The sequence below is a fragment of the Sander vitreus genome, chromosome 8 (assembly GCF_031162955.1).
Source record: "Sander vitreus isolate 19-12246 chromosome 8, sanVit1, whole genome shotgun sequence".
Lineage (NCBI taxonomy): Eukaryota > Metazoa > Chordata > Actinopteri > Perciformes > Percidae > Sander > Sander vitreus.
Genome location: NC_135862.1, coordinates 7372123 through 7384629, shown reverse-complemented (window position 1 = coordinate 7384629; position 12507 = coordinate 7372123). Strand labels below are relative to the sequence as shown.

The window sequence follows — 12507 nt, the reverse complement described above, 5'->3', positions numbered from 1 at the left end:
CGTCTATATAATGGACGCATTGTCTTGAAGTTAATGTAATTGTGTGACTTCGACGACTTGAAGGCACGCGTTCGCGCCACATCGTTGCTGTGACTTCGATGACGTAACGCCTCCCGAAACCTCTCTGTCTGGAACGCCCTTCTTTCAAAAATTCGAGACGCGCTCTGATTGGCTGCCGGGACACGTGACCAACGGTCGCGGGAAGTCCTTTGCCACGCGCGTGATAGGAAGAGCCGTTCTTGACTCATTCAAAACTTTTTTTGTAAACATTGGTATGGTTTAATTACGGAAAGACTTGTTTCTGTGTTGGTTAGCCATCAAGAAGGTAGTGACTGATACTGATACTCGACTGGACGGACTAGTTTGGGGATATGCTTTTAGTTTAACCTTAAATTCGGGACGTTGTTCTTGGTGAATACTAGCTAACCACTCCGGGGCCATTTCTCAGCGTTGGATGGGCGTGTTGGAGTTAGCAAACAACTAACTTCTTCTGGGATGTTAACGGACCTTTAAGCGTCTCACGGCACTTTTGGGTCACTTTTTATATCGATACCTTTATTTTAAGGTAGTTAGAAGTCGATATATTTGTGTTTATTTGCGAGAAACGCCACTACAAACGGTAGTGGGGGTCCAACCGCGTGATTTTCCCGTCGACTACGCCGGGGTTTAAATCCTGAAAATGTCGAGCTACGGCCGCCATCGGCACGGATCTCCCTCTCCTAAAACTCTACAAATTCGGCAAAAATTACAGTTTGCATGCAGCGACGGAGAGGATGAACCCATTGAGGACGTTAACAACAGCACCGGAGGAGAGTCTGGCTTCACGGAGATGGATTCCCCGATGCCAGTGCGACGGGACCCCGTCGACAAACGGCTAGAAGGGAGCAGCAGCCCCCTGAACCAGTCCTGCGGGGACGACGACGTGGAGCTGTGGGACGAGGAGAGCTTCGGTTCCCCGTCTCACCTACGATCACCGAGCAGTGTTATCTCTGCCAACTGCTCACCGTCGCCGAGGAAAGCTTCTCGGCTGTACGGAGGGTCACCGGAGCGGCCTTACCTCCAGGACGACGGGGAAGGATCCAGCTCCCCGATCCCAGACTGCCCGGACACACCTCCACATAAAACATTCAGAAAACTCAGACTTTTTGACACACCGCACACGCCAAAGGTTATAATTTGTTTATAAAAGACTTATATCAATGTTAAGAGTGTTTTTGAGATCACTGGCAGGATATACCAGATTTAAACTTTAGGTAACGTGTTATCAGTTTATGTAACTTTACAGAATTTACTCCCATGTTTGCAGGGCACACAGATTTAAACTTTAGGTGTTCCCTTAGATTAGCTTAGAAAACATCTTCACAGAACATTTCAGAGTAACATTTATTCTCTAAATGTCTCAATTGTATTCCGCATTTATTTGGCTGCTTCTGGATCTTATGTGTTGAATTGGAAAGAATCTGTGGAAAAAAAGCAACTCCCAGCTTGTACAAACAAAGCTACAAAGCTTCTTTTTTTTTTTAATTCCATGGGATACTTTTGCTGTGTCAGTTAAACACAGTGACCCACTTAATGTACAACTGTACTCTTGCATAATGCTCCCACTGTAGTCAGCCAGCCAGATGATTTGGTGACCTGGAGTTTTATGTCTGGGCATGTTTTTTTATTATCATGTTTGTTATTATATAGAATAACATTTTAAGCACCAAATTCAAGAAATCCCTTAATACTTTATTTCAGAACCATATGTTTATTAACCAGGTTTATTCACACTCTTCACCAAGTAGATGGTCTGCCTTTTTAAATCTTTTTACGTTTTTTTGCTGTTGCTCTCAAGTAATTAACAAAGCACTAAATTTGTCTCTTATTCCTTCGCATTTTTCAGAGTTTGTTGTCCAAAGCCAGGAGCTCCGGCCCAGGATCCTCCAGCAGGAGGGTTGCCCTCTTCAAGAATGTGGAGTCTTCACGGAAGTCAATTACAGACAGCAACAAGAGGCCGCAAACCCCTCAGGTCAACTTTAACCCCTTCACCCCCGACTCCCTCCTTATCCAGTCGGCCACACAGCAGAGAAACAGGAAGCGTGCACACTGGAATGAGTAAGTTTTCTGTCTGAAACGGTTTGGTTTGTCTTGAAAGGGATCAATCCCCCAAAAAGTCTGTTATTTTGAACACCGATCAAACCCATTGTTCTCGTAATAAAATACGTTAAGGCCGTTAACTAAGTTCAGTGGGTTTGGCTGGGAACCAAGACCTCATGGTTACTGGTGAACTCTGCCATGTGCCTGTGAAGCTCCCAGTGCTGCCCCCTGCTGTCCAGAATGCGAACCAACATCCTCTATTGTCTTCTATCTTTCAGCTCTTGTGGAGAGGACATGGAGGCCAGTGACGGAGAGGCCGAGGAGGAAGTCTTGCCACCATCCAAGGTAATTAAATGTTCACGTGAATTGCATTAATTACATATAATGATACACACATTTACAATTAAGAATATATTTTCTTTATTAGACACTTGTTACAGTTTGCACGAAGTTTCATCTCAAACTTTTTAGAGCTGCAACATAATGGATGACAGTTGCATTTTTGAATAATCTGTTTTTTGTTAGTAGATTGATCATATAGCCTATACTATATCAGAAACCAGTTTAAAAAAAAGCTCAAGTTGACATTTTAATATGGTTGTTTTTGTCCAACCAGCAATCGAAAACCTAAACGTATTCAATTTACATCACTATTAAACAGAGAAAAGCAGCAAATCGTCCCATGAAATGAAAAATGCTTTGTACTTTTTTCTTAATACATTACTTCAACAATACCTTAAAGCTTTATTTGCGTTACTTTTTGATATTAACAAACGTCCGTTACATTCAAGCCATTGCCAAATGAGTTGCTACAAAGCTAATTAAGACCATCGGCTCCACCCAACTTTTTTTAATCCTCCGTGTCCTCCTCGCATACAAGCAACTGCATGCGCAATCACGGAAGGCTTGTATCGTGGCTGCGTCGACAGTTAGCTTGTCATTACTTAGAATCCCTCATGGGGGCGACAAACTACGCACTATGGCTTTAATAATAAACAGTCAATTATGGCTTAGTTTAAGCTTTAAAATGTGTCAGCAAAATCACTTCTCCATATACCTTTTTATATGTGGATTGATTAAAACCAGTTCACAGAGGAAACCTCCTGGTTTCAATGAATATGTTAAATGTCTGTTGTAAAGCAACTGAAAAATAGTTGATTTAAAAAAAAAACGTAAATGTGTTTTTCTGCCCTCAGAGAATAACCATGATGGAGAGCAACATGATGTCTAGGTACACCTCAGAGTTCCTCGAGCTGGAGAAGATCGGCTGTGGGGAGTTTGGTGCTGTGTTCAAGTGTGTGAAAAGACTTGATGGCTGCATCTACGCCATCAAGAGGTCAAAGAAACCTCTGGCAGGATCAGTAGACGAGTAAGTCGACTTCTTAACAATCTGAGAAAGTTACAAAGGATTACGTTGTCATCTTAAATTGTCTTATTTTAGGGACTCATTATTACCTGATGTCCAACGGAAGAAGTGTTTTTATGAGAGAAAAAAGACTCGCGATGACATTTCTTTCTTCATTTTCACTGCAAAACGTACCACAGGCGTCTCTTAATTAAAACGGTCTGTTCCCCTCCTCCACAGACAGAACGCCCTGCGGGAGGTCTATGCCCATGCCGTGCTAGGCCAACATCCCCACGTGGTGCGTTACTACTCGGCCTGGGCCGAGGACGATCACATGCTCATCCAGAACGAGTACTGCAACGGCGGCACGCTGTCTGACGTCATCGCAGAGAACTACAGGCGGCTCAGTTACCTGTCTGAGCTGGAGCTGAAAGATCTGCTGCTGCAAGTCACACGAGGACTCAAGTACATCCACTCTACATCTCTGGTACACATGGACATCAAGCCCAGTGAGTACTTTGGGGTGTTAAAATAATACTAGTAGTAGTAGTGATAATTGTCAGTAGATTTGTGTAGAATTTTAGGCATTACCTTCTGCCACTGATGCAAGAAATTATACGGATAACACCTTGGAAGTATCTACATTTGTGTCTTTTTATGCAACAGAGCTAGACACATTTGGGGTCAGAAAGTAATGAAATGTTAACGTCTTTGTCCTAGGCAACATCTTTATTTCACGAAAGTCTGTAGCTGGCTGCGATGAATGTGACGAGGAAGAAGGACTGACCACCAGCGTTGTCTACAAAATAGGTATGCTGCTTCCATGGTTCTTGTGATGACTTCAGGCATTTGAAAGTTGTTTTTTAAACAAATCTTTTACTGATATAAATTGCACTCATTGTAAGAGGGCCAGCTTCATGGCGTAAATCTATTTTGCATGTGTTCCCTCTCCAGGTGATCTCGGTCACGTCACACGAGTGAACAATCCACAAGTGGAGGAAGGTGACAGCCGATACCTGGCCAATGAAGTTTTACAGGAGGTTTGTCATCTTGCTTTAGAAACTGCCTTTACTTTTGAATAAATTGAGCTTTACAAAGGTGATAACGTTTCTTCTTCTTGGTCTGATTTTCTTTTTTAGGACTACAGTAAGTTGACAAAGGCGGACATCTTTGCTCTGGCTCTGACTGTCGTCAGCGCCTCGGGGGCCGAGCCTCTTCCCACCAATGGAGACAAATGGCACGAGATCCGACAGGGAAAACTCCCCGCCATCCCCCAAGTGCTTTCTCCAGAGTTTCTCAGTCTTCTCAAGGTAACAGTCAACACTATATTTCTTGTTATATCCCGTGTTTTGCCTCCTGTCAGTGTGTCTGTTGCCAATTATTTTCTAAGTCCTAAAGATAGTGGTTGAAGTGTTTATTTCACTCCTTATCCTGAGGCAATTCCATCCTGTTTTGACAGAGGGAATCTAAAACAAATTTGTATGTCACCTATTTTTCTGTAAAATTGTCACTCGTGTTAGTTCATTTGAACCAAATTTAGTTAATAGAGGCATTAGGTGCCGAGACGATATGTTAAACAGAAAAAGGTCATTTTAATACAATAATCCTTATTTATTTTTTTCCTTGTCTTTCAGCTGATGATCCACCCTGATCAAAGTAGAAGACCATCAACTTCTGAGCTCATCAAACACCCGGTGCTCCTCACTGCTGCCAGAATGAGTGCCGACCAGCTCCGAGTCGAGCTCAACGCCGAGAAGTTCAAGAACGCACTGCTCCAGAAGTAAGCATTCAAACACACAGAAAAACTATTGAACCCATTGTTACTTATTAGTAGGTGTTGAATGAGACTGTTGGTTAAAGTGGTTGGACAGCTCGTGATGCAAAAAAGAAGCCACAGAGAATTATTTTTGTGATGAAATGTTAAATATATTTAGAGTACCGGTAATACATTCACTGTTTGTTTGGGAGATCCTGCTTTTCTAACACTGTCGATTTTTTTCTAGATCAGAGCTGAATCAATCATTAGTAATCTTCAACTGTTTTGATAATCAATTGTTTCATCTATTTTTCAAGCTAAGATACCAGATAAAGTATTACCTTGTTTCGGAGGATTTTATGTAAAACTGAAAAAAATAGTCGCTTTAATCAATTAGTCCTTCAACAGAAAATTAATCGTCAGCTAGTTTGATAGTAGATTATTTGTTTTAGTCTGGGTTTTTTAAGCAAAAATGCAGTGGTTCTACCATCTTAAATATGTTTTCTAAGTTGTAAACTAAATATTTTTGGGTTTTGGACTCTTTGACGGACAATACAAGACATTTTAAAACACAGGCTCTGGGAAGTTGTGAATGCCATTTTACAGACCAGATGATTAATCGATAATGAAAATAATAGTTATTTGCGGTCCTAATTTTCTTGATTTCTTTGTTTGATGTAATCTGAATATCTTGAGTTTTTGACTGTTGGTCAGGCAAATCGAGCAAGTTGAGGACTTTGCAAAACTGGGATGAACAGCAGATTAATTTATAAGAAAACTAATCGTTAGTTGCATCCCTAATTCAGTCAAAGAAACTGACCCTTGCCTTCTGGTCTCATGATTAACTGTAACCTCTTTATTTTCCTCAGGGAGCTGAAGAAGGCCCAGCAGGCTCGAGCTGCAGCAGAGGAGAAGGTTTTGTCCACCGACAGGGTCCTGACCCGCTCCACAGTCCAGTCGAACCCCAGAACCTCCAGACTCATCGGCAAGAAGATGAACCGGTCGGTCAGCCTCACCATCTACTGAGACTTTAATCCACCCTGACAGAAAGTGAAACGTGGAGGCTCATGGACCTTTTTAATCAAAACCAGTTTAGAAGAATCAACATCTTTAGTTTTTTTTCTCGAGGAGAACCGTGTCAGTCGTGGTCAAAGCTGTAGAACTTGAACTCATCTCGTTAGACTCTCATTGCCAACATAGTTCAGCCCTTTTTTTTCCTGATGGACTTTTTCTTTGGGGGGAAAAAACTGTCATTCCTGAAAGGTAGTTACTTTACCTTTTTTCACTCTGTCATTCCTTAAGTTTTGCATAGACGTCAGACTCTCTTTCCATTTCTGTCCTTGCACTTCCTTCGACAAAGCCGAAGCCTGATGGCAGCAGATCGAAGCTGCAGTGACGCTCCCTTTAGTGTGATTGTACTTGCCTTGCGCACCTTACTGCCTGTCAAATGCCTGATGCTGGGTACCAGAGGGTTGGAGAACTGACGATTTCTGTGTTTGTAATGGAGCACTTTGGAGGCAACACCTGGAACTTGCCACATTTAATTTTTTTTTTTAAAGAGAAAAAATAAAAGTAACCTGCTGCTATTGATGTTTTGTGTGTATCAGGGTTTGGCCCATTTCAGGTTGGATTGTTCTGGAGGTCATTGGCTCTTATTTTTAAGTAGCAGGAACCCGCTTCCTCCATTTAATGTTAGTTCTTCTGGTCGGATTGAGAATGGATCATCATGAGGAAAATCATCCATTTTTTGTTTTTGAAGTATCAAAACCAGTGAGCATCATTATCTGTGATGAACTGATCCATAGCGTTTTAATTTCCCCTGTTGATTGGTGCTGCCAACCCTGCCTGTAGCATTAGAACAATCATTGTCATTTTCTTTAGGTTCACGTGTTCTGTTTTTGTTTTGTTTTCACCCCATGATGCTCATCTTTAATTACTATTTAGAAAAGTATTCCTCATCTTTTTTTGTTGTAGTCTCTAACACAAAACAACCTTTCTGTTGTAAACTTGTAAATATGTTCTTTTAATAAATTCTCACCATCTACACTTTGTGTTCTGTTCACTGTGGTTTTATGTGATTTTTAGAAGGAACGTCTCTTCACAAACACTGGAAATCTGTCAGATTACAGTATATTAATACAATACAGTCCCACATCTAAAACGTCACTTTTAAACTGGTTTTCTCCCAGTTTGGCACAATTGATCTAGGTAAGAGCAATCTCCACCTACATTGTTCTAATACATACTGTATGTACAGCATAGTTTTTCAAAGTGCATCCAGTGGGCCAATGGCAGCTCTCAAAAATTTTGCACTGCCCCTTAATGTGACATGAAATGCATATGCGTTGCATTTTGCTTGTATGTCATAAAAAGTCATAGTATATTAAAAAGTCATAGTAAAGTATATCATAAACTGTCATAGTATAGTATGTCATAAGCCAAAAAAAGTTGTATGTCATAAAAAGTAATAAAAATACAATTTAGTATGTCATAAGAATGTTATAGTATGTCATAAAAAGTCATAGTATGTTATAAAAATGTCATGTCAAAAAGTCATTAAAATGTCATAGTATAGTAATTTGAAAAAAGTTGTAAAAAGTCAAAAATGTCATAGTATGTCATAAAAAGTCATAATATAGTATGTCATAAGTCATAGTGTAGTATGTCAAAAAATCTTAAAAATGTCATAGTATAACATGTCATAAAAAGTAAAAAAAAATGTCATTGTATGTCATAAAAAGTCATAGAATTGTATGTCACAAAAGTCATAAAAATGTTATAGTATGTCATAGTCATAGTATTTCGAAAAAAAGTCGTGAAAAGTCAAAAATGTCATAGTATAGTATGTCATAAAAAGTCATAATATAGTATGTCATAAAGTCATAAAAGTCATAGTATAGTATGTCATAAAATGTCATAAAAAGTCATAATATAGTATTTCATAAAAAGTCATAGTATAGTATGTCTAAAAAGTCATAGTGTAGTATGTCAAAAAGTCTTAAAAATGTCATAGTATAGTATGTCATAAAAAGTCATAATATAGTATGTCATAAAGTCATAAAAGTCATAGTATAGTATATCATAAAATGTCATAAAAAGGTCATAGTATAGTATTTTGAAAAAGTGGTGAAAAGTCATAAAAATGTCATAGTATATTATGTCATAAAAAAATGTCATAAAAAGGTCATAGTATAGTATTTTGGGAAAAAAAGTCTTAAAAATGTCATAGTATAGCATGTCATAAAAAAGTCTTAAAAATGTCATAGTATAGTATGTCATAAAAAGTAAAAAAAATGTCATAATATAGTATGTCATAAAAATCATAGTATAGTATGTCATAAAGTCTTAAAATAAATCATAGTATATTATGTCATAAAAAATGTCATAAAAATCATGGTATTTCGAAAAAAAAGTCGTGAAAAGTCAAAAATGTCATAGTATAGTATGTCATAAAAAGTCGAAATATAGTATGTCATAAAGTCATAAAACTCATAGTATAGTATGTCATAAAATGTCATAAAAATGTCATAAAATAGTATGTCATAAAAAGTCAAAAAAGTCATAATATAGTATGTCATAAAAAGTCATAGTATAGTATGTCTAAAAAGTCGAAAAAGTCATAGTATATTATGTCATAAAAAAAGTTATAAAAAAGTCATTATTTGGTATGTCATAAAAAATCTCATATGCTAATGGCAGCCCTATAGATCCTTTACTAAAATAAAATAAATACTAATACCACACTGCAAAAATACTCTGTTACATGTTCAAGTCCTGCATTGAAAATGTTACTTAGTTACAAATATGCAAGTATAATCAGACAAATGTACTTAAAATATTAAAAGTAAAAAGACTCGAAATGGTCCTCTCTGACTCTTAATTTTCTGTCATTTGTCCAATTGATTCATTGACTAATGGTTTTGGCTGTGCTTGTAAATTCTGTTGGGCAGTTTAATTTATTATAAAACATCATATTTAATAAGCACTACCCAATGTGCAGCGAAGAAGAAGTAGAAAGTGGCTTAAAAAAAGACTGAACTAAAGTAAAAGTACCTCAAATTTGAACTCAAGTACAGTAGGCTACTTTAGTAAATGTACAAAGTTGCATTCCACCACTGGTATCAGTTTCAGGCGGTTTTGTATAACAGTAACGCATGTACATTCTTGACATGAACTTTGGAGAAAACATAAAACATCCATAAAATGATAACTACACACCAGTTTTGTGGTTGTGTTTCTCTCTCGCTGAGCGGTGCTGCAGCTCTTCAATCATAAACACGCATAAACACGCATGCCGCACACGCAGTGTCATGTGACAAATACTTTTCCTCATCGTGTCCAACAGAAGGTTGAGCTGTTCAGAGTCAGAGAGGAAGAGACACACACACACAGCCAAAGAGAGAAGAAGACAATAGTTTAATTTCAGCATTATGGCTTTGCGGGACGAACTGTTGAAGTCTATCTGGCACGCGTTCACTGCTCTGGATGTGGACAAAAGCGGGAAAGTGTCTAAATCTCAGCTGAAGGTAATTTTATTTTTTACTTTACGCATCTTTTTGGGGCGGGAGGTGTCTGAGCTGGTGTTTTTGGTCGAGCACGATACTATCCTACTGGTGTCAATGTTTGGTACATTTCGGTAAATTTAAAAAGATTAGCCTTTTTAATGTTGAACTTTTTTTCTTCGCGGAAAAACACCACTGCGCTTGTGTTTGTGCGACGACAGCAGATCCGCACCTGTTTGTCTTCACACTGATTAATTAAAGTAAGTAATTCGACTTCCCCTTGTTTCGAGAAAAAAACACACGCACAAAAAGTACAAATGAGTGGAGGAATATTGGAGTAAAAGAACTGAAGGATAAAGGAAGAGTTTATAGGAGTTTCGAACTCATTAAAATATTTTGTTGTCTTAGTTTGACATTAAAACTACCAACATCAACACCAAAACAGCACTGCTAAAGTGATGCTATTACTAATAGAGATAATAAAGGATTTTGCATCGCTTAAGCTCATTATAAACATTCTTTTGACGGTTTATAATAACATGATAGGATGAACAGTGGTGGATGAAGTATTCCGATCCTTTTACTTATAAGTACACGTACTTATACAACACTGTAAATCTATGTTACAAGTTAAAGCCCTGCATTCAAAATGTTGCTGAAGTAAATGTATGCCAGTTTAATCAGGAAAAGGTAGGTAAACTATTAGAAGTACTCCAAGCTGAAAATAGCACCTGTCCATCCATCCACCCATCTTCATCCGCTTATCTGGGGTCGGGTCGCGGGGGTAGCAGCTCCAGCAGGGGACCCCAAACTTCCCTTTCCCGGACCACATTAACCAGCTCCGACTGGGGGATCCCGAGGCGTTCCCAGGCCAGGTTAGAGATATAATCCCTCCACCTAGTCCTGGGTCTCCCCCGAGGCCTCCTCCCAGCTGGACGTGCCTGGAACACCTCCCTAGGGAGGCGCCCAGGGGGCATCCTTACCAGATGCCCGAACCACCTCAACTGGCTCCTTTCGACGCAAAGGAGCAGCGGCTCTACTCCGAGCTCCTCACGGATAACTGAGCTTCTCACCCTATCTCTAAGGGAGACGCCAGCTACCCTCCTGAGGAAACCCATTTCGGCCGCTTGTACCCTGGATCTTGTTCTTTCGGTCATGACCCAGCCTTCATGACCATAGGTGAGAGTAGGAACAAAAAACTGACCGGTAGATTGAGAGCTTTGCCTTCTGGCTCAGCTCTCTTTTCGTCTAACGGTGCGATAAATTGAATGTAATACCGCACCTGCTGTGCCGATTCTCCCGACCAATCTCCCGCTCCATTGTCCCCTCACTCTCGAACAAGACCCCAAGGTACTTGAACTCCTTCACTTGGGGTAAGGACTCATTCCCTACCTGGAGAAGGCACTCCATCGGTTTCCTGCTGAGAACCATGGCCTCCGATTTAGAGGTGCTGATCCTCATCCCAGCCGCTTCACACTTGGCTGCGAACCGATCCAGTGAGTGCTGAAGGTCACAGGCCGATGATGCCATCAGGACCACATCATCTGCAAAAAGCAGCGATGAGATCCCCAGCCCACCGAACTGCAACCCCTCTCCACCCCGACTACGCCTCGATATCCTGTCCATAAATACTACAAACAGGATTGGTGACATTGTCCACTCGGGTTCAATGCCCCCAGCCTCCACAGGGATGCACGAAAAGCTCCGCCGGAGGTGTGAGTTGAAAGTCTGTCGGACAGGGACCTCCTCCAGACGTTCCCAATTTACCCGCACTACCCGCTTTGGGCTTACCAGGTCTGTCAGAGTCTTCCCCCACCCCCTGACCCAACTCACCACCAGATGGTGATCGGTTGACAGCTCCACCCCTCTCTTCACCCGAGTGTCCAAAACATACGGCCTCAGATCAGATAAACGATTATAAAATCGATCATTGACCTTTGGCCTAGGGTGCTCTGGTACCAAGATACACTTATGAGCATCCCTATGAAATCGAACATGGTGTTCGTTATAGACAATCCATGACTAGCACAGAAGTCCAACAACAAACAACCACTCTGGTTTAGATCAGGAGGCCGTTCCTCTCCCAATCACGCCTCTCCATGTGTCTCCATCATTGCCCACGTGCGCGTTGAAGTCCCCCAGCAGAACTATGGAGTCCCCGACTGGAGCCCCATGCAGGACTCCACTCAAGGTCTCCAAGAAGGCTGAATACTCTGAACTCTTGTTTGGTGCATATGCACAAACAACAGTCAGAGTTTTCCCCCACAACCCGCAGGCGTAGGGGAGGCGACCCTCTCGTCCACCGGGTTAAACGCCAACGTAGCGGGCTCAGCCGGGGGCTTGTGAGTATCCCCACACCCGCCCGGCGCCTCACACCCTGGGCAACTCCGGAGAAGAGAAAGAGTCCAACTCCCTATCCAGGAGTATGGTTCCAGAACCAAGACTGTGCGTAGAGGTAAGCCCCACCAGATCTAACCGGTAGCGCTCCACCTCCCGCACAAGTTCCGGCTCCTTCCCCCCACAGAGGTGACATTCCACGTCCCCAGAGCCAGCCTCTGCTGCCCGGGTCTGGTCCGTCGAGGCCCTTGACCTTCACTGCCACCCATGTGGCAGCGCACCCGATCCCAGCGGTTCCTCCCACAGGTGGGCCCATGGGATGGAGGGATGTCCGCCACGTAGCTTTTTCGGGCTGTTTTTTTTCAGGCTGTGCCTCCATCTGGGCCTGGCTCCAGACGGGGGCCCCGGGCTTCCTCCGGGCAGGGTCACTTCATCCCTTCCTCGATTTTTCATAGGATTTTTGAACCATTCTTTGTCTGGCCCCTCAC

At 41.4% G+C, this 12507-nt stretch overlaps 2 protein-coding genes across 2 annotated transcripts in view; both read left to right on the top strand.

Annotated features, from left to right (window-relative positions):
- Positions 1-187: 187 nt before the first annotated feature.
- On the top strand, positions 188-7231 carry wee1 (WEE1 G2 checkpoint kinase). The gene is made up of 10 exons (XM_078256546.1): positions 188-1168; positions 1886-2097; positions 2358-2424; positions 3276-3448; positions 3665-3933; positions 4145-4234; positions 4379-4464; positions 4564-4734; positions 5059-5204; positions 6050-7231. Exons 1-10 carry the CDS (start codon positions 680-682, stop codon positions 6204-6206), a joined length of 1860 nt encoding a protein of 619 aa, XP_078112672.1. The 5' UTR covers positions 188-679; the 3' UTR covers positions 6207-7231.
- Positions 7232-9524: 2293 nt separating this feature from the next.
- The window catches only part of swap70b (switching B cell complex subunit SWAP70b), a 39042-nt gene continuing 36059 nt past the window's right edge, over positions 9525-12507 (top strand). The window contains exon 1 of the mRNA XM_078256548.1: positions 9525-9706. Within this exon, the coding sequence (XP_078112674.1) occupies positions 9611-9706 (96 nt within the window). The 5' untranslated portion in view covers positions 9525-9610. The remainder of the gene's footprint in view (positions 9707-12507) is intronic.

Coding starts and splice junctions, on each gene's coding strand:
- wee1 (XM_078256546.1), top strand. CDS start 680: ATGTCGAGCTACGGCCGCCATCGGCACGGATCTCCCTCTCCTAAAACT. Junction 1,169..1,885: donor ACACACCGCACACGCCAAAG/GTTATAATTTGT, acceptor CGCATTTTTCAG/AGTTTGTTGTCCAAAGCCAG. Junction 2,098..2,357: donor AAGCGTGCACACTGGAATGA/GTAAGTTTTCTG, acceptor TCTATCTTTCAG/CTCTTGTGGAGAGGACATGG.